Source organism: Argiope bruennichi, chromosome 2, assembly GCF_947563725.1.
Source record: "Argiope bruennichi chromosome 2, qqArgBrue1.1, whole genome shotgun sequence".
NCBI classification, from domain to species: domain Eukaryota; kingdom Metazoa; phylum Arthropoda; class Arachnida; order Araneae; family Araneidae; genus Argiope; species Argiope bruennichi.
The window spans coordinates 62,644,940-62,672,892 of NC_079152.1; the positions used below are offsets into that span (position 1 = coordinate 62,644,940).

Consider the following 27,953-nt stretch of genomic DNA (forward strand, 5'->3'; position numbering starts at 1 on the left):
TTATAGAGCCAAATTTAATTGAGGTTAAAGACAATCGATTGTCTAATTGGAAGAAAAAAAACTGACAAAAATGATACAAATTTTTTGGAAGAAATGATATATACAGTATCTAAATAATTTGGAACAGAGGTTCAAATGGATGGTAGAAAAAGATAATGTGAAAGTCAATGAGTTAGTGCTTCTTAAGAATGAAAACCTATCCCCCAAAAATGGGCATTAGGGAGAATAATTGAACTTTATTTTGGTGAAGACAGATGGGTCTTCACCAAAGTAGTTAAAGTGAAAACTCAAACTGGAATTTACAAACGACTCATTTCACAAGTCTGATTTTACCTAATAATGTATAATCTTATATTAGTATTTCTTTGTGAGTTACTTAACGTTATTGCATTGTGTTTATTTTTTATTTACATTTGAAATAACTGTTGAGAGATAGAGAGAGAAATTGGTATTTCAAGATACAAGCTCCACCATGCATGATTTTCTTTTTCTTTCAGCTAATAATTCAGATATAAATTTATTTCTCATTCGAAAACACAGAAAAAAGAATTAACTAAATTTTAAAAAATTGTAACAAACAAAGGCTGAAATATATGACATTGTTCAAACTATTAAAGAGCATTTCATTCTTATCCTTGATCTTATAAAGTATATGTTATGTTTAGCTACGGTTAGGGAATTGCTTGATTCGTCTTTCAGCTATTGAAGATTTCGAAAACAAAGGAGTGACGACTATGAACTTTTAGAGAGATTTATGTGATTTGTTAGTTTGCTTTCTTCTCCCGCATTTTGGAAAATTTATATATTCTAGTGCGTGTGCGATGTACTGTACTTAATTCAAAAGTATGTTTCTATCATTCCCGTGTAAATACACTCATGTCCATGAATTAAGGATAATGCAAGTTCAGGAAAAGAAAGAGTCCGAAGCAAAATAAATGTGACTTATTTGAATCTTGAAGAGAATAAAACTTTCAGCAGATAAAATATTGTAGAAAATGCTGCGTACGTATTTTATTTGTAATGACTGCAAATGAAACTTAAACTAATACCTAGAAGGATTTCCATATCTCATAAAATATAAATACTAATAAATGGAAAACAAAATTTATTTAAGTTCAAAGTTTAATGCACTTAAATTTGAGCTTAATTTGTAGATTTCATACAATTTTATTAAGACGAATGAAATTCAAGACTGGAATTTTGATTGATAATTTAATGAAAAATTTCATAATATGAAATATGAATGAATATTATTCATAATATGAAAAATATAAAAAAAAGCAAAGTAAAAAAAAAAGCAAAATATTGCATTTATTTCATAAATAAATATGCAGATACACTGTTAAATATATTGGAATTTATGAAGAAATGAAATTATATACATGCATACTGAAAATATTTATACTCAAAAATGACACTGAAGAAAATCTTACTAAGTATCATCATCCAAAAATATACAATCCATATCCACTCCTAAAGATGATAAAAGAAAATAATTACAATTGATTTACAAAATACAAGATATTAGAAAGAAACCATTATACACATACAGACAGGAAAGGAAAATTAATTTTAAGATTAAAACTGATAATCAATAGAAAAAAAATCAATTAGGCTGATATTTTATTAGTTTTTTTCTTCATAAAATAGTACAAATTAGATTAATGTTAATTAAGAAGGAATAAAACTACATAACTAGTATAATATATTTCTCAAAGAATTTTTACATTAAAGTAGAAAATAAAACAAAAATATCACTTATAGAAATGCATAATAAAGTAGGTACTAGTTCAAGGGTGGCAAACCTTTATGGATCAACGTGTCATCTTTTCCAAAGAAATGTCTAATGAGGTATAGACGTGCGTCAAATAATTTTGGCCAGTGATATTTCGGTAGATAATAAAACTAAATACCAACAACTCAAAACTCTTTATTTACTCTTTATTATTATTGAAAAATACATTTTGCACTGTATAGTAGTAAACATTTTAATTATATGAGTAATTCAAATTAAAGTAGCATGTGACTTATGTTGCTGCAGATTAGATGACAAATAATTTATATTAGGACTGTAAGATGTTCAGAACGCACGCTGAATTGGAGTCATCTGCCAAACGGTTTCTAAGCGAATCTTTAATGTTATTCTTCTCTGAAAATGACTTGCAGGCGTAGATGAAAATATGCTTAAAATAGAATGAGCCAGCTTCTTCAAATAGTTAAATGTTTGAATCAAATTCCATGTTTCCAAAATTTCGTTACTGGAATTTTTACTTATGTTGCTTGTTAACCTTTCTGTTTCAATCAATTCCAACTTTTTCCTCGTTTCAATAAATTTTTTAATCCACATTGAACTAGACTGGAAATCAATCAGTTGCGTTTCAAATTCTTCAATTTCCAACCAATCGAATTGGCACAAATTCAAGCAAGCAAACCGTTTTGATCGGCGGCGTGCCCAAAATATTAAGTGCCACTGGTTCGCCATCCCTGTACTAGTTTATAGCCATATAATTCAGACAACAGTCTCACCTGCTAATAGTTTCTGTTTTTCTTGATTACAAGCAGTTTTATATTTTTGAAATATCACATTAGGAATTTTGCCAATCCTATAATTCAAAATAGAATTTTTACTTATAATAGAATTAATATATATTTCTCTTTTAGTTTGGACAAAATGGATCAGAGGAGACACAAATTCAAAACCAGTTTGATTTTTACCTGTGCAATTCTTCAATGAACCTTTCTCTTACATCAGGAACTGTAGGGATCTGGAACAATAAAATAAAAATAGAAATGTAAAATGTTCAAACTGAATATCAAATCTATTATCTTTTGGTATAAAAGAAAACTTAGTAGCTTTGCATGCTGATGCTCACCAATTCTACCAGATTTCTTGCAGAAATCTTACTTTTTTCATCAGGATATGTGTCCAAACATAAACAATTACGACTGAGTTTAATAAATTTTGACACAAAATAAAATTTGTTGGCTTCAAAAAAAAATTTTTTTTTTATCCCTTTCATTTTTTAAAGTAATTAGGAAACAAATTCAATAATAATAATAAAACACAAGGGGAAAAGAAAAAAAAATTATGATACATAAAAAGATTCTTAAAAACAAATTAGTTATATTTATTAATAAAAAATTTCTGAAGTGATGCCTTTGCACAATAATCATAAAAAAGAGACAATTTTATGAATTAACAACAGTCCTAAATTGATTTCCTTTTAATATCTTTACTTCCATCAATTCAGAATGCCATTTTTTGGCTGTGTAAAAAAATGGCATTTTTGTGTTTCAAAAAAAACAAAAAAAAACATAGCTACCATGCAAATAAATTTAAAAGAAAAAATAGTAGAGTTACAAAAGTGTTGGAAGAAGAGTGATAAATATAGAAATTTAAGATGAATAACTTGCCCCAGATCAACATTCTGATTCTTTAAATATCTGATTTACATGAAGAATCAAGGGAAGAATCACAGACCATAAAGTAACATGCATACTGAAATATCTCATTAGGCTTATATTCACATTTATAGAACTTTTTGTAACACCTTGTTATATAGTATGTATACCAAAAAACTAGGTATTATATAAGTATATGAATACCTTGGAAACAAATTATTTCTACATCACTTTAAATCTTTTTGAATTGATTCTTTTGTACATTGAATTTATTTTGTACCATCATTTCAATAATGTATAAAATCACAGTTGAGATTCATGCTTAATTCATTAAAAAGAAAAATCACACCAAACTGCACTGTTTTTTTCTTTCTTTATTTTTGCATTTGAAAAAGGAAATGACATGATTCACCAATTGTCAAAATTCTGTAGTTAAATTGCTTTTCAAGAAATCTTATGAGAAAAATATTTTTACAGATTAACTTCATGTGAGTCAAATTTTTTTAAAAAAAATTAAGAAACCAATCACTAAGATTTTGAGAATAGATAGGAATTATAAATCATAAGTATTAGAAAAATTCTGTGATATTTATTTTGAAAAAAAATGTGAAAATAAATAGATATAAAGGAATAATGAATCAAATAAATATCATAATAGGCAATTAAAAAGTTTAAGTGGTATTATTAAACTAGAATACAAAATACTAATCTTGATTTATTTCCCCCTGCTTTAATTACAAGTATTATTGCATGCTTTTAGTAAAAATTTTCTTAGTTGTCACCAAATTACATATATTTTTTCTCATATATGTTTTTATTTTACTGATAAAAAAACATTTTAGGATAGAAATAAATTTTGTAACATGAATCCTAAATTGCACTTAAAGGTTGGCAAGATTTATTTGCAAGGAAGAATATATTCTCTAAACATTATCTCTTCACTTAGTGATATCGATTTGCCTTGTTACTTTCAGTAAGAATTTGAGAAACATTATACTTATCTTAATAATAATCTCTATATTATTAAGTTATTGCAAAAGTTCATATTGATTTTTTGACAACTTTCAAACAAAATTTAAATAATAAAACGTTATTAATCAAGAATATAAACTCCTTTATTCTGTAAGGCATAATAATAGAGATTATTCAAATAATTATAATGGATATTTCCTTCTATCTATAAATTTGTCAATTCCATTTTTGAAAAATAGGAGAAAAAAAATGTGAGATACTTTTCTACATTTTTCTCAGATTTTAAACCTTTATCACTTCAACTGACTTAAGATGGAAATAAGTAATAATCAGATAGCACAAGAGAGAGAGAGATAATATGTTGAACGCTGAAGTCTTTTCTATTTCAGTACTATTAGTTTTCAGAACTTTTCTTGAACAACAGGTAGTTCTGAAAACTACCTGTTGCAACATCATGGAAGAAAAATACAAATTTTCAGTTCGCCATGATTGGACATTTTTCTCCAATAGCAGAATCGATTTTAGCAAGTGGTTCATAATACTTGTCTAACAAAACAATTTCAAGCAATGCAGTCAGTTTATGTGAAAGATTCTGCTTTTTCAGTTGCTTTTTCCCACGTTCTTTTACACTGAACTTTGCTATATAAAATTTATTTCTCATAGTCTTTTACTGCACAGTCCAAACAAGGCTTCTTAATGTATTGCTGAAGAAGAAAATGGCAATATTCATGCAATTCACTATCTTTTTTATGCATTGAGCTTAAAAACATAACCAAGTTTTTTTTTTTTAAATGGTGAAACATAGGCAAATGATCAATATTCAGTAAAGTAAAATGAAAATGGCTTTTTTAAAAAATTTTTAAATTTAAATTTTAATGTAAATTTTTAAATTTTTTTTTTACCAATTTTAGTTTGGTTTGGTAATAATACATAAAAGTTGTCTTTTAGGTTCAAAAACAATATTTAAAAATTTGGTTGCAATATTACATTATCTTAAGGTGCCGCAAAAAGCATAAAATTTGCAAAATTTTTTTTTTTTAAATGGCCTTTAAAAATTTTTCTTACATTTTAGTTTGACAATAGTGGTGAAAAGTTAGCTTTTAGGTTCAAAAAGAATTTAAAAAAATTCTGGTTGCAATACAACAATATTTCAAGGTGCCGCAAAAAGCTTAAATTTTGTAAAAAAAAATTGAAAAATTATAAACTTTGATAAAATATTTTTATGAATTTTTCGTTCATATAATGCTACAAAATACGATTTTAAATACATATATAAGCATTACAATTGGAAAAAAATTATTAATTACAAAGTATAATAATAAAAACTATTTTTTATGTCCAATTTTGCATTTCTTAGTTAGTATCCTTAATGATTACAAATGTTACAGTTGCAAAATATTTTTTTCTACTTCATTGCCAAACACTAAATTTCCCCCAAAAAGAACACTCTGATATTTGTATTGTCTTCATTAACTTAGACTGAGCCATTTTCCCTCACAGCAAAGCACACAAGCACAAACTAACAAATCAGTTACACAATTGACGGAGGAGAGACATCCACTCAACTGAATGCAGCATTGCTACTAATTTGAAACCAGCTCTGTTCTTGCCACCGAAAGCAGTCAAATCTCCTCCTTACCCCAACAACAACCGCTCAAGGGATGACTCAGTGCCATGCCAGTGCAATAGTAAAACTATTTTTATACTTTTATTCATATGATATACTAATGAAAGCTTTTTATTTCATAATCAGGACATGCAAAAATCCATGGTTGCAAAAAGTAGGTTTTTAGGAAACTTTAATGTTCTTGCGGCCCCTCAAGATCTACTCCAATATTTTTCATATTTATAATTTATTTTATCTACACCAAAAGGCAACTTTTCCGTGCTATTAAAAATTAAAAATTGAATTTTTCATTCTACGATAGTATTTAGTTTCTCTGCAAATAGAGCTTTCTCAGAATGAAGTACCCACAATAATATCATCAATGCATGAAGACCATCCTGATCTTAGTTGATTCCCCCAGTGTAAAATTACAATTCCGAAATCTATCACATCCTTTTCTCGTAATCTGCAGGAATACGATTTAAATAAGCAGTTTATTTATTTTTAAAATTTTTTTGTTCAATTCCAACACTTATACCTTCTCGAAACTCATGATATATTATTTGTTAATAATTAATCTTTTCAATGTTAATTTAAAAAAAAAATTGTCATACTTAAAAATCAACCAATTTTATCAATATTTAAGATATAGGCACAAAACACACTTTTATCCCTCAAGCGCAAGCAACATAGAATTACCGCATCTCTATAACGTACACTCTGGCATCATCTTTGAAAATTAGGCAGAAACACATTGCAATGGCATGATAAATATAGAAATTACTATGGGTAAAAAACCTTTACATATTTCAGACCCTTTAACATATTTCAGAAAAAAATAGAGCCGAAATTTTTATTAAATATGTAAAACAATTTTTTTAATGTATGGAAAATTGATTTTATCTCTTTTAATGCAACAAAATAGAAATTAGAGCTTTTGCAGATATACTATCATAAATTTTTAGTAGGTATTTGCTATTATAAAACTAAAATTTTTAATTTACTTTCAACTACTAACAGGTTTGCTACTCAAATCTGAAGGGAAAAAAAAAAATTCCTCGTGTTTTCCTGTATATATGCAATGTTGGAGGAAATGTATGAACAACACTAAAGTGCTAATTGGAATAACAATACTCCATAGTTTTAATAAGTGGGAAAAGCATGATTCTTCAATAAATAGGGATTTAAATAAGATGCTGTTTTAAAACAGTAAAATTTTTGGACATGTATTCAAATATTTATTTTTTTACTAGCATTTTTTCACAAGAATAAATTACTTTGCTAAAAAGCTTCTTTTCCTTTCTTTCTTTTTTTCTTTTAGTAGCTTTACTAGAAATTAAGTAGCGCATAGTCACTATTCTAATACTGGTATTTCTTTCAGCCTTAGAATTTTAAGATCATCAAGTTTTATCAAAAATAAATATTAAATGTTTTTGGTCCTTCAATTATGTTTCTTTTGAAAAAGTTTTTTCATTAACTGTTTAACAAAAATGGAAAAATAATATATATATATATTATTAATAACCATTGGTTCAGATGTCTGCATTTTTTAAAGAAATGGTTGAAGAATATTAGCAATATAACAGAAGCTAATTTTAGAATAATTAATTTATCCAGACAGTATTTATAATATCACTTGTGGCAGATAGGGGAATATATTTTTTAAAATTGAAATCTATGCAAAAACTGACATTTTCTACCCAGTGGGAAAGAGTAAAACACAATGAAAATTCAGAAGAATTAATAACTTCCAAGAAATCAGCACATCTATCTGGATTAAACATTTTATACATTGATCTTAGAATAACATTCACTTTTCATTCAGTAGATTTATGTTCTACTGAAATACTCAATGGTAGTGAGTTATTCAGTATGAAGATTCTACTTAAGTGTAGTCCACAAGGACCTAGATCTAAAATTTTACAGTCATTTTTGAATGGAAGTTCTTTAGACATATTTAAAAAAATTTTAATTTACACTTGGTCCATCCATACTAATTTGTAAAAGTAACTGTATATTTAAATTTGATATAACTTTTTAAAAATTCTTAAGCAATGATATGCTATAAAAATATTGAAATCCAATCTTGTGGAAACCCTACTGATTGATTCACAACAATATCTTAATAAAAGATCCATTTGGTGTTTTTGAGAAATGCAGCACAAAGCTTTGTCAAAACGTATTACAATTTATTGTTGTTTAAAGATTTATTAAGAGATATTTTGAAAAATGGAGATAATCCAGATAATGTACAGCATTTCTTAAGACTTAAAGTACACTTTTGGGCTATTTCGTTATCAGTGAACATATGTGAAAATACTTCCGATATATCACTGAATGCATTAAAGAACATATGTGACACAACAATGCCCATAAAAGTTCAGCTAAAAATTATTGTTCTTGAATTAAAAAATTCAAAATCGGTTTATTTTCGGCCATCAAATGTCACATGTCCTCTTTTCCTGTATTCCTTTCAGATACAAAATCAAATATCAATTATGATTTTTTTGAACAGGCACACAATTTTGTATGTTCATATTTGGCAATGACTAAAATGTGACTATTTTTCTATATTATTTAAGCTTTTCATTTTCTTAAAAAACGAGTAGTATGCAGCAAACAGATTTTCCAACTCTTTCATCAAAGTGAATGCATATTTTTATCTGTCCAATTTGAATTAAATATGGATTTTGGAGAGCTCATTGATTTTAAAAATATTCTCTAATCTACTCTGAATATTTTATTTATCATTTCACAATTTCTCAAATAATAAACAAACTATTCAATAAATTCATGCATGAGTGATTAAACACTGTAGCAATGCTTCCGCAGATTAAATGTAACTGTTCCCATTAGAGAAATTTAATCTATTCTTTCATGCAGTTATAGTGTAGTCTTGCGCATCCTCATTAGCTGCAATTCAGGAATCTTATGGAAAGATTCTTTGATATGAAAAGTTTTGATTGTTAAAATCATAATTATTAAACTGAAGTTTTGTTATAATCTAATAAGAACATTAGTTTTAGTCAGCAGATTTAAAGCAGAAGGTTCTTGATTGAAACAATGATTTCTATTGAAATCACAATATTCAGAGTAGGTTAAATAAATAAAAAAATTGCCAGAAGGAGAAGAAACATTCAGAATTCTAAAAACACTTAAACTTATTTCATAGATTCTATACACTAAAATAAACAAACATAAATTGATTTAAATAAGTTATTTTCAAAAAATTAAAATTGTAATTAATTAGTAAAACTATGGTACAACTGATAAAATTGGAAAAAAAAAAAAAAAAAAAAAAAAAGAACAACGAAACTTACTACTCTTGGAATCAGAAGAACTGGCAAAAATACATTCAAGAAATAATTTTTCTGCATAAGACTGTAAAAAGAAAAACAGTTATTAATCATTATTATAGGACTCGTTAATTTCACCTTTTCCAATTGCCTCCAAAAACACATTTTTCCTTTGACCCTTTTTAAAAGAAAACAATCAATATGTCATTTCTTCATAGACAAAGACATTACATAGAACTATATAATTTTAAAACAAAAATTAAAGCAGCTAAGCCAATATTTTTGGATCTAATTATCAAAATCATTATAAAGTGAGAAGGATAGGAAATTTTTGATAGATTTAATTAATACTGTGTATCATAAGCAATTCATAGCTTCAATAGTATAATAATACATCCATACAATTAATTTGCTTAATTCTATAGTAGAAGAAACACGAATTTCTGTAATAAATTGTATGGATGTGCAAATTCAGTTCATTATTTTTAAGAAAATTTGAACACAAAAGTGAAAAAATATATTTTAAAAAAAAGCAGTTATTTTAATCTCTTAATTTTGCAAGCATTATTAAGTTATAGTATTAAATATTATTGATTGATTCAAATGTAATTTGAAAAAAAAAAAAGTTATAAGGAAATGTTTTAAAATATTATCTTGGCAGTATTCATTTCTATCTGATATCTCTGTGCAAATAAAAAATCTACATGACTAATTAGTGAAAAAATTTTGTGAAAAAGATATTTAATTCAAATAGATCTATAATTAGTTTTACCTTGCTTCCATGACATATGAAGGAATTTTTCCTGTTTCTTGGTAAGCTACCAAAAGTTTACTAATTATATCTTCAGGTTGTATTTGAGGCTGGAATAAAAAAAGAGGGGAAAAAGCTAATTCACTAAAAGTAAATATCTTGAAAACTGACAAAAGTTATTTCCATTCTACCTATTTCCAAAAATAGACAATTTCTAAATAAATGAGTAAATATCAATTAAAATTATTTAAAAATTTTAAATAAAAAATGTGTAGATATTAACATAAAGAAAAAACATATTGAACAACTTTGGTAGTATTCTTTAATCTTTTAGGTTTATTTCTATCTATTACATAAAAAATTGCATTGTGTTTTATTCACTTTGTGATTGGTAGATAGCGAGTCACCTTACTCATAATATTTTACATTTGTTTTGCGATAATTGTTGAAACATTTAATGAAAAATATTACTTAAATTATCTAACTAGAATAAATTATAGAAGTACATTATCACATTTCAACCAGCATAGTAGATACTAGAAAAGCATGCAAGCATCCTAAAAATAGAAACAAATAATAGTAACAAAAATTCTCACATTTCATTACGTATTGTAATGTACTAAGCATTTCTTTGCCTAGTGTTTTTTGGCTAAAGGAGGCCTCAGGGAAGCTGATTAAGGGGAAAAAATATCCAAGATAGCAAATTATTAGGCTAGATACCAAATAAATAAATTTGTGAAAATGTACATGTTGCGAGTTATAAAATTTTAGGAATAGTAATTATTTTTAAAGTATAAATACTAAAATCCATATTTGTTTTAATTTGTTTACTTTGTTCTTACAAAATCACAAACACTGAACATTTGCTGAAATAATATTGAGTAAAAACACAGATGGTGTGCAACCTCGAATCATTATGAATAAATAAATGATGACATATGCATTCAGCGTTCCATAAAGTTACAAAAGCGTTGAAAAGTGAAAATTAATGACGGTTTATTTGGAGCTTCATTGATGCATCTTGTCTAGGATCACAAAATGCTTAAATTTTGCATTGGTGGTAGTTGAGATTTTTAGTATAAATATTGGAAATTGGTTAATTAAGAAAAAAAAAAATTTGTTTTTGGTATCACAGATTTATTTACTAAAAAGAATAATAATCACATATAGAAATTTCAATTAAAGCATACTTCTAAATCTTTTATCCTTGTTTTCAGTAAAGCAGTATAGTCATTATAGATGGATTGACATTCAGAAGGAATAGTTAAAGGCCTTTCCAGAGACATCTAATAAAGAAAGGAAAGAATATAAGAAATGAAACATAAAAATAATAAAAGATACAATAATCCAGCACTAGAATATAATTAAAACTTAAATATTAATATGGTCAACAAACCTTTATGATTGCTATATTTCTTTCATAAGGCACTAACTCAGATAACACTTGAATAAAAAATGAAACATATTGTGGATTTTTAATATAAACAGAGTTTCCAAACTGATTCTGAAAATATAATAAATAGAAATAAATAATTTTAGTTGAAATGCAAAAATTAGTTAGAAAATGATTTGTACAAAAAGTGTGAAAAGATAAATTAAGAATATAAAATACAGAATTTAAATTCTTAAATAGGCTTTTATATCAATAGAATTAGAGCAAAAAGACACATGTGGTCTTTCTTGTTAAGATTACAGCAATAAGCAACATTAAATATCACAGCAATAACAGGGACTATTTTCAAGAAATCTAAAATTTTTAGATTTTACTATAGCATGAACAAAATTCTAAAATGAGACTAATACAATGAGTGCTATCAGCAAAAATATCACTAATGTTAGTGTCATGTGTGTTGTATTGTAAAGGATGAAAGGAAAATGCTGTATGATCTCGTATAACTATCAGAAAAAAACTACTATTAAAAAGTAATTCCACAAAGACTACATATTTAAGGGCAAATTTAAATTCTTCAATAAATTTTAAATCAATATCGATATAAATTTGAACACTTTATAAGTGTTCAAAAGAATTATTCAAATCCAAAATAAAATTAAAGATTTACTGTACCAGAAACCATTGCTTGTAAGCCATGGGAAATGCTTCTTTAGAATGTAAAGCTGTTTGGCGACCAATGATAATAGCTTTCTTCAAAGCATTTTGATTCAAATGCTGGAAAGATCTTTTTACAAGATCTTCATTATTTCCTAAGACAAAAGGAGAAATTTAGTTGAAGGAATTATAACAAATGCCTTATTGTAAAGTAATTGAGAAACTCCATATACAGAAATATATATAAAAAATTAAATTTTATTCAAATATTTCCTAATTTTAAAGAAAAAAGAAAAAGAAAATGCTCTAAATGTATGCTATCTTGCTGTTTACAGTAAAGTAATGAAATAATGTTAGGTATGTTGCAATTCTTTTGTACCACCAGAAATTCAAATAAAATGTCTAAAACTTGATTTGCTCATTAATTTAATATTTGATTTTTTTGTTTGATTTTATATTATCTTTTATTTCAAACTTCAATAGTCGTAATCTTTATATTAGGCACACTCAGGTCATACATAAAATATTCAGCTTAATTTTTAAGATCTAACCATTTAGATTAGATTAAACTAATAAAGATTATTAATATCAGCCATAGAGATTTGTCATATTGGGAAAACTGCAGATATTATGTAGATAATATTAGTTGCACAATAAAATCATGTATAACTACAGATATAACTGAATCCAAAATTATATGTAACTAAAATTATTCTGCAATCCTATTCTGTTTAAAGTAATAGCCAAATAAACAAACAAAAAAAATCACAATTTGCTTACATTGCTATAATGACAATGACTAATAAAACCAATCTTCAGCACTGTTTGGCCAGTATTAAATTGTTATTTCCATGCACTGGATAGCATCTGACATAGTTAATATTAAACTTTTTGGATCTGTTTATATCTATTCAATGTCTTATAAAATATACACTTTCAGAAACTTTTAAAAATACCATAAAGAGTTGATATTTTTTAAATTTTTAAATTATGTAGTCCAGCATTATCCAGTCTTAATCACAAGAACAACAATACAGCTACGAAAAAAAAAAAAACATTGATGTATGCTTAAAACACTTTACAGGAAATTATTCTTTCGTTCATTTTTCAAATGATAATAGGAGACTCCATCACAATAAAGTTACACAAACATTGGAAGGAAATAATGCAAAACAGCAGATGATAAAATAATTTATAGTCTACATTATAGTGTCCACAGAAGAAAAGAAGAGCATCATTTATAGAAATGAAGTCAAATCATTTTGAAATAAAGACATAAAATATGCAAAAAGAATCTGAGAAAATTTGTATCCTGATTGTATAACATTTCTTGTAGAATATTAAATAATTATTATAATGTGAATTTTGTATGATATCAACAGTTATGTACAAAATCAGCAAAATTAAACAGAATATAAATAAGAGTATTTATATTCTGTTAAATAGAATTTAAATTTAGAACAAATTAAGTAGAAGACAATGAAACATTTATATTTGAGATTGACTAAATGAAATTTTATTTTATATATGACCAAAAAGTAGCATCAAGATATTTTTATTTCACTTTTGGAAGGGCCTAAAGTTAAACTATAACACTATCAAAACCCTATGAAGCAGATTAAAAATTTTATTTAGTCAAAAGCAACCCAGTAATAACATTCAATTAATGGAAGTAATACAATACAACAACAACTTACAATACAAAAAGTTTGGATTGGTTCAAAGGAAGGATATAAAAATAATGCAAAAGTATTAAAAAACGCTGTTCAATAAAAACTTCACTTTGATATTTAAGTCTTGATAAACCACCTTACACTTACATACAAGTTTATGGTACCATTAAAAAAAATGTGCTTTGTATTATCAAACAGATAAAAGCTTTGACAGTTTTGGTAATTATTTTATAAATGATACCCAATATGTAATTTTGATAAAATTCATTAAATTTTGAAGTTTTGGTATCTATTAATATATGCTTAAAACAATACTATCAATGTAAATATTCAACTTTTCATATATATATATATATATATATATATATAAAAAGTAAACAGCAGTCTAAGCACTTTAAAATAGATGAATATAAACAATTAGTTCCTATGATATGGAAAAAAGATCTGATTCTATGAGAAAAATTATTTACTTAAAATTATTTTGGATTCACAATCATGTATTCTAATGAAAGCTTCAAGAATAACAATATAATTCTTCCAATTAATAGTGTTTTCTAAGTCAGCTTCAAATAAAATGCACACTACATCATCTGGCATCAAGTTTTTGATTATCTATAAAAGAAATATTTGATTTATTCAATTTATAATTTATAAAAGAGTATTTTATGCTAATAATGATAAAAAAAACAAGGTTTAGCTAATAAAAACTAAATGAATAAGTAAAAATTACTATTTAAACTTATGAAAAGAGGTATTTGTGTGCAGTATCCAGAATTTATTTCACTTACTTTGATCCACATGTTACAATGTGATTAAATGCACCACAAATCCCAAAAAATTGAATGCAGAAATTTTTTTATTTAATAGTTTGATTTGTTTTCAATACTTCTCACATATATTTCCCATAGCATAGGTAAATTATAAAAGAAAAAATATTGAACGGTTAGATAGTCAAAATAATGAAATTTGTTTTGATGTTTACCATAATTTACTGAACATTGAGAAATTTTAAAAAAATAACGAGTTTGTTAAACAGTTAAGAATTAAAACTGAAAAATCCTAAATCCTTCTGCTTTCATTACCTTTAAATTAAAAAATAATAATAACTATAATAATTTCCTTTAATTCAAAATAAGAGAGGTTAAAACATCTTTTTTAAATGAATTTTATAAATGATATCTAAGATTTTCTACCTGGATCTGTGAATTACAAATGAGAAAAGGTTCTTTTTTTGCTGAATTTTTATTGGTTAAAAACCTTTCCAATTTCAACATGATAAGCCAAATGAGAATAAGAGTTCAAATATCATAAGAATTAATTTAACAATTTAAATTCTAATAACATCATTGTAATAAATTTTCTCCATTACTTGCCACTTTCTTTTTAAATGTACTTTTCATTTGCTTTGATTATTATTATCTGCAGTTATCTGCTAATTTCATCACTGTTGATTCATTATGTCATGGGCAATGTCATGTAAGTATTATCACCAGTTCCTGGGAAAATGTATGATAATCAGCTGAAAAGGTATATCAGTGCTAGTATACCATATTTAGAGGATGCCATATTGATCAAATAAGGAAATCATAGTCATCAAATAAAGAAAAGTTAGCATAGCAAGATATTGGCACTTGAAAAATTAAATGCACTCAAATTATATTTATATTATATATAAATATTATAAAAATTACTGCATATTTATTGTTTTGCACTTGATTTAAGAATGGCAGAGTTCATTGCCATTCTGAAAATAATTGTAAATTACTTTTTATTAATTTTTGTCCATTAGAAATGTACATTTACATATAATACTCATTAGCTGTTTTTCAATAATTTTTACAACAATTAATCGAAAAAAATATCATAAGAATTAAAATTACTTAAAAAACAATGAAAATTAAAATAAAGTTACTGTGAGCCCACCATAAGAATTCTTGCTGCCAAGTATCGAGGTTTATAATGCTACAGATTTCGCTATATGAATAAGTTTTAATGGAAAATACATATTTCGAATAAAAGGAATCTATCAGTTTATATTATTCTTAGTGGCTGGAAAAGAGCCGTTGATCATTTGTCTTCCCAGTTTTATCAGATATGTATATCTGTATTGATTTCATTTAGCTGGATTCTTTAAATTTTTACTAACCTTTTTTCAGTTAATTTAAATGCATTTTGTTATTTATTGATTTATTTCTTATTTTATAAATCTTGGCATTTTTAAACACACCCTACAATTTAAGAGAGGAGACTTTAAAAACTGAAAGCATGTAAAATTGTGCATAAAGTTCAGTTTCTTCTGAGAACTATTCCTTTACTGTTATGTTGATAAAGACTATTAATAATCATTGAAAAGAAAAGCTAATTTTTCACATTACTATTTGAAGCAACAATTCACGAAAAAGAAAATATTCTTTGTAATTTTTTTCTTTTTCAAGTCTGGGAAAATGAATATCTGGAATATTATATAAAGTAAATTTTTGCATCTTTCACAGTACAAATAATATAAGGCGAAATTTAAAATAAAGATATTGAAAAGCCTTTAAAAAGGCTTTTAAAACCTAAAAAGGTCAAATAAGAGTGTGTTTTTTGCCAGACTGTGAAGTAGAATCCCTAAAATCAGAATATTTTTGCATATAAACTTTGAAAAAATTAGGCTTTAAAATGTGTGTGCTTACTAAAATTAAGTTACAAATCAAATTCAGATTAAAACAATTTTTAGATTTTTTTGGTATGATAGTTACTAATTTTGTGTATTAGAAAATATCTATTTCTGAGAAAGTAAATAAATATAGATTTCTAGAAATTTTTTTATAAAAAAATATGAAATAATTAGGATTTATTTTACTTTCATTTTTATATTTAACTAAATGAGTCAAGCTGTGTTTTGCAGATAATTTGATGTTAATTATTTGTTTGGTATGAACTGATTCGAATGTTACTTTATATTTCTTAATTGATTATTTTTCTTTCTTTTGCTTTATTATGCAGCTGTTAGACATACAATTAATTATTTAGTTTTTCAACTTGATTCGTGTCGTTCATTATATGCATATAGTAAGGATAATCAAAGTTTTCAAGACTCCAGGTATTCTAATAATTTGCCTCCAAAAATGAAATATAATAATTCTATATGAAACCAATTTAGTGTTAGCATGCCAATGTAAGAAACTGAATAAACTTCAATTTCTGAATTTAATAACATTCGAATTTTAGTCACAAACATATTGAAAATGCAATATCTTAAATATACAAAACCTGCTCTATCACAAATGTCATATGGAAAGGTTCATCATGACTTTTACAATGTTCTTGCACAATATAAGCTTCCAACACTATAAAGAGAAAATAAGAATATATATTTAATTGCTTTGTTATTTTCCATAGCAATAAAGACATTAAGAAATAAATAAATGCCATTTTGAATAAAATAAATTGAGGTAATCTCCATTTGTAAAATTAAATTGTTGAAAAATTAAAAGAATCTTGAAAACAGAGTTGAGCAAACAAAAAGATTATATATTACATACTTTATATTTCCATCGAAAAAATTCTGATATGAATATTTTAAATGTACATAACTATAACAGATGATAATGATAAAAACAGCACACATAATATATTCATTCATGTAAATCTTTACTATTAAGTTCATACTGTTCCATATTCAGATTCCATACTGTTAAAAGTCAGCAAGGAATCTGACTATTATTATGAATTATTTTTACTATTTCTACTCTTCTTGAAATAATATATATAGCAAAGATTACCAATTATCACAAAAAGCATTTATCAGGGGGATTGTGTTTATATCTGACTACAGAATTTGAACAAAAATATTTCTTATTATTAACTCCATTTCCCAGACAATTAAACATTAATATTAAACCAGAAACATATTGAATTTTCAGACTTATAATTTCAATGCAAGATATTAGGAAGAAATACCCGATATTCATGAAGGCACTCATTTTTTTCCAGTATGTATATATTATAATATAATACATTAGTAATTATTCCCATATTATGAATTGTTAAATTGTTTTAAGTATAAGAATCAAAATGACAGGAGATTGCTGATTTGATCGGTTAAAATTCCCTTTAAAAACTACAGAAAGGCTTAGAACACATTAAATGAGAGAAGCAATTATGATAAGCAGAAGAGCCCATTATATACTCCATAACATATCAAAAGATAATGGATACAAATTGATATTTAATTCATAAAAAAACATTATTATTAAAAATCAGTAAATTCATGCAAATCTTTTGCACATTTAGCATACTCCTTATATCAAAAATGATTTTTTTTTTATGTGAACAAATATCAGCAAAGTATAAAAATCAGCAAAAATATAAAATATCAACAAAGTGTTATAAAAAGCAAACAAAACAAAACAGCAAAGAAACTTTATTAATTTGGACATATTGATAATATCATTTTGTACACTATAACTAATATCAAAATACAATCACTTTTAATTTTTTATTATCAGATTTTAGTAAATAATACAAAAATATTGTTAAATTTAGTGACTCCTGAAAAGGCTACACAGAACTGTTCACAAATAAATATGTTATTTAACAAAACAATCAAACTATAAAATGCTTGTTCTAGAGATATTAAAAATCAATGCAACAGCAACTTTCATTAAGAATCGCCTTCTGATCAATGGAAAAGGTATAGTTTTATTAGTAAGGGTTAATTTAAGGCCCATGCTTAGCATTTAAAAGTTTGTCAATATGACAAGAAGAATGTCAAAGTGATTGGAGGATGTAAAAAGGATGGAGAAATTTGGGTGTCAAAACACCATGTATATGGTTCTTTAAACATCAAATGTAATGAGGGAACAAAAAAATAATATCAAGCCTGATACCATTTACATTTACTAAACTAATGATGATGACTCAGAAAGAAAAATTAGGTCATATCCCAGATACCACTAATGCTTGCTATGCCACTGGATAATAGTGGTTTCCTTTAAAATTAATAAATGTATTAGCAAGCATGATGGATTAAGCTAATTAAGAATTCTAAAGGATAGATGTCAGGATATTAGAATGCATGAAATTCCAACTGTAGCAAATTTTGCAATGTCCTTCCACTCTCTTCTGCATAATATGTTCGCTAATTTTTATGTGCTCGTCATTTTTTGCTTTTCAGTATGGTAATATTGTTAAAATATCAAGCAGTAATTTTTTTTTTCTAAATAAAGAATTATGCATTTATTCTTATTTAAGGATCACAATAAAGCAAAACTGGACATGGTTAATCCATGAGATGATGACAATTTAGAAGCACCATATTTTTCTTTAAATTTCAATTTGAAGCAAAATGTATTTTAACATAAATTGAATACAGTATATCAAGACAGTAAAAAAGAATTATATTCACAACTATCTTATTTATCGTAAGTTTTGTATTAGTTAAGAAAAGGAGATACTGAAAAACAAAAATATGTAGATCATGTAGCCAAAATAAATTTAGTAGCACTAGAATAGAACAAATAAATTTAGTAGCACTAGAATGACAAAAATAGAATTATTCAAAAAAATTTGTTAGAAAATCAAAATAAAACCATTCATTATTAGATCAACTGATACATTTACTACAATAAATTTACAGCATTTTTAAACATATTCAATGGCTTACTTGCTACAGTTTTATTTTTCAGAAATTGATGAAGAAAATAAGTACAGAACTCAAGTAAAGTTTTATTATCAATGAGTCCACACTTCCATAATGAAAAGAGAGCCTTCATTCTGAACAAAAACCAAAATTATCAATACATAAATGTTAAATTACAACACTAGAAAATAAATAGTATTAAAAAATTTACAGAGATTAATTGCTCCCCCCCCCTAATGAAATGTGAAATCACATTTTTATCCACTTAAAATGACTTTACCATTTTAGTAAATACCATCACTAATTAAAAACATATATGCATTGCAATAAAAATACAAGTCCAATGAAAAAAAAAAAAAAAACAAAAAAAAAACACCTCATTATATTGCAATGAAAATTTTATATTTGTAAAATAATTTTTTTTTATCATTTGAAATCCAATATAAAAACAATAATCTTCATCAAATAAGGAAAGGTTTATCTAAAAATCTTAAACTTCTTACAATGTAAGATAATTTTTTGAAATATATATATAGGGATAAAAGTAACTAACATATTGCATGCATGGTGTATATAAACTGTTGTCACACAATGCACATTTTAAATTATTTTATACTCTAGTAATTTGCATGTATTATTTTGTGTAAAAAACAACTAATTGAATTTTCCAATGAATTATACCAGCTAATTTACTATTCTTGTTATATTCTTAAATAAGAAACTTGGAAATGTCAAAATATATGACAAAATACCTCATGAACACACTCAAAATATCACTAATGATGATGTAAATATGAAATAATTTCTAAAGCCAGTCTTATTATCAGCGAATAAAACTAGCAGGAATATATTCCCCTCAACTTTTGCATATATTAAAACAAAATAGGCATTTTGTGTTTGATAGAACATTGCAAAAAATATGAGCATGTATTATGAATGTCTTTACTTCAACCACTGAGTTCAAAATTTGATACCTATCTACATTGTTGATGATAAGACCTCATACTTTTAATATTGTATAAGTCACTGCATTTTTAAGTAACTGCATTCACACACAAGTAAATATGAATATAAACAATTTATGACAATATATATTTGGACCCAATATGGCAATCCTTAGACATATTGGTTCTTAAATTTGATCTAGATCTACAGTTTTAACGATAAACCTATATATTTAATTTCAAACATCTAGCTAATTGAATTTTTGGGTGAATGAATAGAGAGACTTCCAATACATGGAATCCCCCCCCCCAAATGAAAGGAATCTGCAAAATTTAATGAAAAGGCCACATACAAAATTTCATCCTTGTTAATAATTGTATCTTGTTCATAAACTGATATAATTCAATTTTTTTCCTTCTCTTGTACTCGGAATTTGTCTGAAATATGACAATCATTAAAATTTCAAGACCAAGTTTTCTAATAAATATATTTTCTTTTTATATGTGAAAAGGTAATAATGCAGTATCTAATTCATCATAAATTTTTTAGATCAAAATATTAAAGCAATCAAGGTTTTCTTTTTTCCTTCCATTTACCAGTCTACTTCAAAAAATATAAAGGAAAATGAAGAAGTGTTTGAAAGTGGTAATGATGTGTTTCAAAGATGGTAATGAAATAGATCTTTCTGAATCTAGATATTTATGTAAGTACTAAATATATATTTATGTACTTCAAATAACAATTTAAAACAAGTAAAAGAATAATAATTAACAGCATCAGTAATTGAGATAGTGAAAAAAGCAAATAACAGGCTAAATACAATTCTAAACATCATTTTCGATTTTGAGTGATATATATTTTATATAGCAGACAATTATTTTTGTAATGAAGAGAAAACTGATTGAAATTAATAACCAAATATAAGTAGTTGATAGTACAAAATTGCATGCATTAATTCATTCAAATACCTATTTGTATGATTGATCCTTTATTCTAAAAAGAAACAACATTCCTACAAAAGTTGTTAAATAAATTTATCATATATCTTAAACTTTATTCACGAATTTCTTACATAAACTAGACATACTAGCCTTCAAACTTACTATTCCTGAAATATAATTATTGAGAAACATTTCAAATTTCTATAAACATTTTTAAAAATTCCACATTTAAATGAAAAAAAAAAATTTAAAGAATATTGTAAGATTAGCTCACTTCTCTTTTGTCATATCTTCTTTTCGCAAAGAGAAGAGTTCTATCAAGAAGGAAAAAATAAGTGATATTATACATATATGTATAATATTGATAAAGAAATTGTATATTATATAATATTAATATAAATGAAATATTATATATATATATATATAATCAGAGAAATTTACCTTTCAAAAAAACTTGTATTATAGATAAGCAAACCTAAAAGATAAATTATATAAATTATTCATTTAAATAGGATTATTGGATTCAGTAGATAAAAAGTTATACAAGAAACAATGCATGGTGACAAAACTTTTTCAATTTCTTCTCCAGTACCATTAAAAGCTTTATTCACAAGATAAGTAATCAAACCTAAAAAAACAGACAAAAAAAAAATCGATAGATGGAGATTTCAAAAATAAAATAAATAAAAAAATAGTTTTAAATTGCTGAAGGCATTGGGAAATAAAAATGGCACTACTTACCAAGTTGAATAAATTCCAAAGCTTCATTATTGGTAGTATCCATTAAACACAAGTTGCAACTACTCTGGAGAAATTTATCAAAAACTGCTTCAGATTTTAGCCTAATAAACAAAAAAATTGGAAGTGTGCAATTACAACTTACTTTATTCCATAAAATGTTCATTTTTACTAATTATGGAAGAAATGAAAGTGAGTTTATGTTGGCAAACTACTAGACAAACCAGTTGAAAAAGAGTAACCAATATTTGCATGAATGTATTTTAAAGAGTTAGAATGTGTAACTTGCAGCAATTTTTTTTTTTTTTTGAAATTGAAATTAAGTAAAAATTAATCTGGTCTCTTTTGTGTCATAACTTTCAAAGATATAATAGCACAAAAATGTTTTTTACATCACTTTACGATTTAAAAAATTGTCTTTTTAATGATATTAATTTAACAGCTCTCTCTCTCTCTCTATATATATATATATATATATATATATATACACACACACACCTATATGCCTGAATATTGACAATCGTTTAAAAATACTTGTTTGCATAGTATTCAAAATACTTTTCATTGCTGTAATAAATTTCAGACAGTTTCCACTGTTCCGTTAAATATTTATTACAGGAATTATAAAGGATTTCCTTCCGTTTTTGAAAGTTAAAGAAGATTTTGGCTTTTTATATGACCAGCTTACATACAGAATAAGAATACAAAGTTACAATATTGCAGAAGATAGATTACTCAGACAATTAAGCTTTTAATGGTTTTGTGATAGCCTGCCATTTGATTCTTGCTAAGAAAGTTCATGTACACTTAAGCAGAACAGGAGGAAGGCTCTAAAAATAACATAGCTTTAATGTCTATTTTAATTTGATGTGCTAAAACAATTCATTAAGGAAATCATGAACATCAAGTTATGCACAAGAGATTTATTTTTTAAAAATAGCCAATATGATAAAAATATGATCAGGTGACTGCCAATAATAGCTGTTAAATAATAAAATAGCAATATATATTTGACTTTTTTTAAAAAATCAACTTAACTTTAAAATAAAGTTTTAATGACAACTTATCCAGTCTGCAAGGCAAGGTTTTGCTAAGCACTTATCTAATTTTAGGTGCCAATAATAGCTGTTAAATAATAAAATAGCAACATATATGTGACTTTTTAAAAAAAAATCAACTTAACTATAAAATAAAGTTTTAATGACAACTTATTCAATTTGCAAGACATTTATTTGGTTTTGCTAAGCATTTATCCAATTTTAGGTGCCCTTAACATAGCATTTTTATATCTACATTAAATAATACTGATAATATAATTGCCCTTGTACTAGAAAACTTGAGGCAGGCAAGCTGAAGAAATTTTAATGTATCTAGTATATTTACAAAATTATACTATAAAATTATAACTTCACAGTAATAGGAATCTGTTAAACCACAACAAAGAAATCTAATTAAAACTTCGAATTTCAAAATTCATTATCATAGATGCAAAGTTAAAAGATAAACTCACTTTGTAAGAGAGACATCAAACGGCAAAACTTGCAAAACATGCAGATTCCATAAAATATCAATTTTAATATCAGGCTATAAAAGATTTTTTTAAAAAAAATTGTTTTAAAAATATGCTTAAGAAAAATAACAATGTTAAAGCACTATTATGAAAAAGATTTCTACACATCTGAATTTACCAAAAAGTAAAAAAGCTTTTCCATATTTATTTGTTTTTGAATAACTACTAAAGTATCAACTGATAAACTTTAACATAGTAAAAGGGTTACCACTTAAGCCTGGAAAAAAAAAAAAATGCCTGTGTTTTTCCTACATGCATATGCAGTATACATATGTGAGAACATATGCAAAAGTGAGATGTGTAGAGGAAATGCCCGAACATAAGTTAGGAACTAGTTATAATAATAATGATAGGAAGTGGGATTAAGTGGTGGCTCACTACTGCACCAAAAATGACGACTTCATCTGCCATAAAAATAACATAACTCTTTCCACTCATTTTTTTTCTTTTGTGTATAAAAATAAACACATAGCTTATTTACAACTGTAAAAACATGCGGTTAAATCTGACTAGTCATGTTGTTATCGACAATTATTATTAACCATGACATCATAGCTAAAAAATTTACATAAAACAATTCAACAATGAAAATAAACAATACATTTTTTTAGATGAGTTAAACAAAATAATTTTAAATCATAAAAAACTTATAAAAGATAACAAATAATAATACTCCTTGATTTTCAAATTAATTTCATTGGTGGAAAAAACAAGTGGAAGTAAGCACCAATTCAACATTATCAAAAATAATGTATATTAAATGAATGGTCATATTTACATATAGGGAAAAAAAGAAACAATTTCATTTTATTTATTTTCTAGATTTTTGCAAGATAAAATTCACATGTTATGTGTGTGTGTGGGGGGGGGGAGCTTTCTAATGTAATGTTTCTAATGTAAATTCACACAAAATTAAGGACTTGAGTGAAATAAAATATAAAATAACATTTTTGTTGTTATGATACAAACCATTTAATGATTATTTAACAACAATAAAAAAAATGTACAAAGATTTTTTTTTTAATTTATGTATTTGGGCATCAATTTTTGTAGATTTTCATTCATCAGTTTCATCTTTTCCTTTTGAAATAATTTAATCTGCAAAGTTTCTGCATGATTTTTTGACTTTTCTTCGTAAACTTTTTTCTGCTTTCCTAAAGCTTCACAATACAAAAGTAAGTATCTTGAAATCAGAATATTTAAGATATCTCCATAAAACTTTTTTTTTTTTTTCATCATTCACAGTTCCCTGACCAACTAAAGAACTTTATTTCAGATTTTCAACATGCAAATCTTTAATGATACTAAAACCACTTTCCACAGCCACAGTGCCATGTAATAATACTTAAAATTATTTTTATGGCTCTCCAAAATATAAAAAATTCTTTGACTTTAAAATGCTAGAAAAGAAATAATGAATTTGTTAATTAAATTAATCAGTGGTTTATTGCATTTATGCTGCAATTCTTTCAGGAAAATTTCAAATTGGATTTTTGCATTTTTTGTATTTTGGCATAACAGTTTAAAAAAATTCACCATTTGTTTTTCACATGATATTGCATTATTTTTTAATAAACATGGATTTAAACGAGATGCAGCTTTTAAAACTGCAAACTTTTAGACATGCAATCAAGCATTTTTTATGTAGTATTCTTCTCAAATATAAAACTCTCACCAGAAAAGTATATTTTTTTTTCAATTTCAGTAGCTCCATTAGTATTCAAGTAGCTTGCAGGTGTCATTTCAATTTTAGTATTATCTAAAAATTTTGGAAATTAGACTGATCTATGCAAAAGAAAAGGAGAGCAGGCAGAAAAGTGATGATCTTCCATAATTTAACAATTGCGAATGGTATCGTTTTGTTTTTAAAACAATGACAAACTTTTTTTATTCTCGTAATGCTTAAAGAGCTTTGCATTTCTTAAATGGGGGGAGAAACCCAAGGCACTCTTGGGCACCCAAGAAATTTAAAAGGACCAGTACTTTCCTGGTTTAAAAAAAAATGCTGAAATTAACCCTTTTTTTGAGATGATTTTAAAATTCCTTGTATTTTTCTGGTGTTGTGGCAACCTTGAATAAAATAATCAAAGACAATAATAATAATAAATTGATAAAAAAAATAATAAGTCAAAACAAGGAAACAAATTACATTATCAAGTAGAAAAATCTTCATTATTTATGAAAAATAAAACTTTAATTGTGCTATATGCATAATAAAGAGAAAATTTCCGGCAGATGCGTTACTGTAAAATTATTTTAATTTTTATTATAATATTACAAAAGCATTCATATAAATAAGATGTTTTAAAAGTTATAAGGAAAAAAATACTGTAATTAAATGTGTCACCAAATGATAATTTTTAATTTAAAAATGGAATCATCATATGGCATTGGATTTTCAGAAGACATAGCTGAAAAGAAATAAAGATATTGCTTATTCGTTATAATTTTAAGATTTATATTTTCAGATTTTGAAATGTTGATGGTGATCTTTCTCTTGTTTTGAAGAACATGAATGCAGAATCTCATTAAGATTGGACAAGAATTATAGATTTGCATAAACACAAAAAACACTCTGCTTTATCTATACAGATTATGGCAAGAATTATAGCATTTATATAAATCATCAATTTCTATGCATAATTGGATTGCTGTCTTACTTACAACTTCAAAAACAATGTCCATGAATTCTTTAAAGTTGAAATTCCAATTCATCATACTTCTAATATCCATGCAAACTTTAAACAGTGAATGCTAAACATAAGAAAAAGGAAAAATAAAAGAAATAAACTTTACCAAAAAGTAATTATTTAATAAATAAAAAGAAATACCAATTTTGAAAATAATCTGAAATTTGTTGGTTATAATAAAAACAACTACATTTAAATATTAATCAACTTAAGTAAAGAAATATATGAAATTCCAATTTTGCCAATTTCAAACAATATTGCTTGCACAAGAAAAAGCAAGATTTAATTTAATTAAAGGCAATGAATGATTCGCAATAATAAAATAAACATTTATTTACATTTTCAATACTGTTACATTTTTTTTTTTTGCACCTTTTAAAAAAGAGTAGCCTATTTTTTGCTCCAAATTAAAACAATTTTGCAAGTTTTAGGATCACTTTGGCAACTTCTAGACAACACAGAAGTAACATTTAACAGAAATCTCATGTTAAAAAAGCATCAATTATACAACAGAACAGTAATATTTAAAAAGGACAAAAAGTGTCTAAATTTGCAATCATAAAGAGATCCTAGATAGTATTTGAAAGTATGCAGATTATTCTGTAGCACACATCATGCACTAGATGATCAGATGATAACATCGAAATTATTTACAATATTAACCAGTATTTATATTCCTATTTTTAAAATTTTCCTATCATTTATAAAACATTTTGTTCGTCTTTTCAGAAATCAATCGTTCATCAAATAAATCTTATTGAAACCAACTCCAGACTTTATTACTTCCTCACTTACACATTTTTCGATAAAATTTTAGTTGAAGGAAAATTTATAATATAAATAAGACAAATCTTGGATTTTTGGAATTATTTCAATAATCATGAAAAACAAATTATAAATGAATAACCTTATTAAATAATATATAGAGGTTAAAAAATCACACACATGTAATCAATTACACAATAAATCAGATGTTTTAAATAAGAGATGGGGGGGGGGCTTATCTATACATAATTTAAACTTTTATTTTAAATTTAAGCAATAAGTGAAACAGACTTAGACAATAGCATTGAAAAGTGAAACTTATATTTCGATAAAATCATTGACGTTTTTGCCTTCAGAATAGTTAGTTATAATGAGGTGAGGAATTCTATATGAATGAATTTGAAAAGATATACAAATTATTTAACATATGATGACGTTTAATCATTAAATGCATTGGGCACTAATTTTAATACTTCGACATATTAATCTATGGGCTTTGCATTTAATATCTTCCACTTAAATTAAAATTAAAAAATTGGCCACTTCTTCCCCATTTGTTTAAGACATATTGAACAATAATAAGCAAGAATTTTATTATATAGTTTTATTATAAAGTTATTCAGGTATTAATAATAGAAAACTGCAAAAAGTAAATTATTTACATCTTCTTTTATATTTTCAATTGCATCAACCAACATTTTTGCAGCAACTAATGAATTCTGAAACGAAGTCATTTTTTTTTTTGGTTCGATTAAGTAACAATTATGATTAGCTATAATAAATGTGTTCTTTTTTTCCCCATTTGACCACAAGGAAGGATAAAACGAAAGTGTGTTCTCCGACGTATGCTCCAGAATCGTTTCAAATTTACACCAAAACATGTACTTTTTGTTGCCAAATATTTCTTGATAAGGTTTCATGAGATAAACTT

General features: G+C 25.5%; 1 protein-coding gene across 2 annotated transcripts; it reads right to left on the reverse strand.

Annotated features, from left to right (window-relative positions):
* Positions 1-1,321: 1,321 nt before the first annotated feature.
* Positions 1,322-27,889, reverse strand: LOC129962026 (Fanconi anemia group A protein homolog). Of its 2 annotated transcripts, XM_056075701.1 has the most exons (18): positions 27,685-27,889; positions 26,232-26,321; positions 23,508-23,581; positions 22,001-22,101; positions 21,829-21,887; positions 21,701-21,734; positions 21,534-21,573; positions 19,398-19,507; positions 17,003-17,079; positions 14,218-14,359; positions 12,093-12,229; positions 11,424-11,531; positions 11,218-11,313; positions 10,049-10,137; positions 9,301-9,361; positions 2,716-2,765; positions 2,527-2,603; positions 1,322-1,473 (listed from the first exon to the last, which is right to left on the reverse strand). In XM_056075701.1, exons 1-18 carry the CDS (start codon positions 27,754-27,756, stop codon positions 1,433-1,435), a joined length of 1,458 nt encoding a protein of 485 aa, XP_055931676.1. In that variant the 5' UTR covers positions 27,757-27,889; the 3' UTR covers positions 1,322-1,432. The 2 variants fall into 2 exon arrangements, with proteins under 2 accessions (XP_055931676.1, XP_055931677.1); XM_056075702.1 differs by lacking the exon at positions 2,527-2,603.
* Between the last annotated feature and the right edge of the window lie 64 nt (positions 27,890-27,953).

Coding starts and splice junctions, on each gene's coding strand:
- LOC129962026 (XM_056075701.1), bottom strand. CDS start 27,756: ATGACTTCGTTTCAGAATTCATTAGTTGCTGCAAAAATGTTGGTTGAT. Junction 11,314..11,423: donor GAAATATAGCAATCATAAAG/GTTTGTTGACCA, acceptor TTTCTTTATTAG/ATGTCTCTGGAAAGGCCTTT. Junction 1,474..2,526: donor AAAACAGAAACTATTAGCAG/GTGAGACTGTTG, acceptor TATCATCTTTAG/GAGTGGATATGGATTGTATA.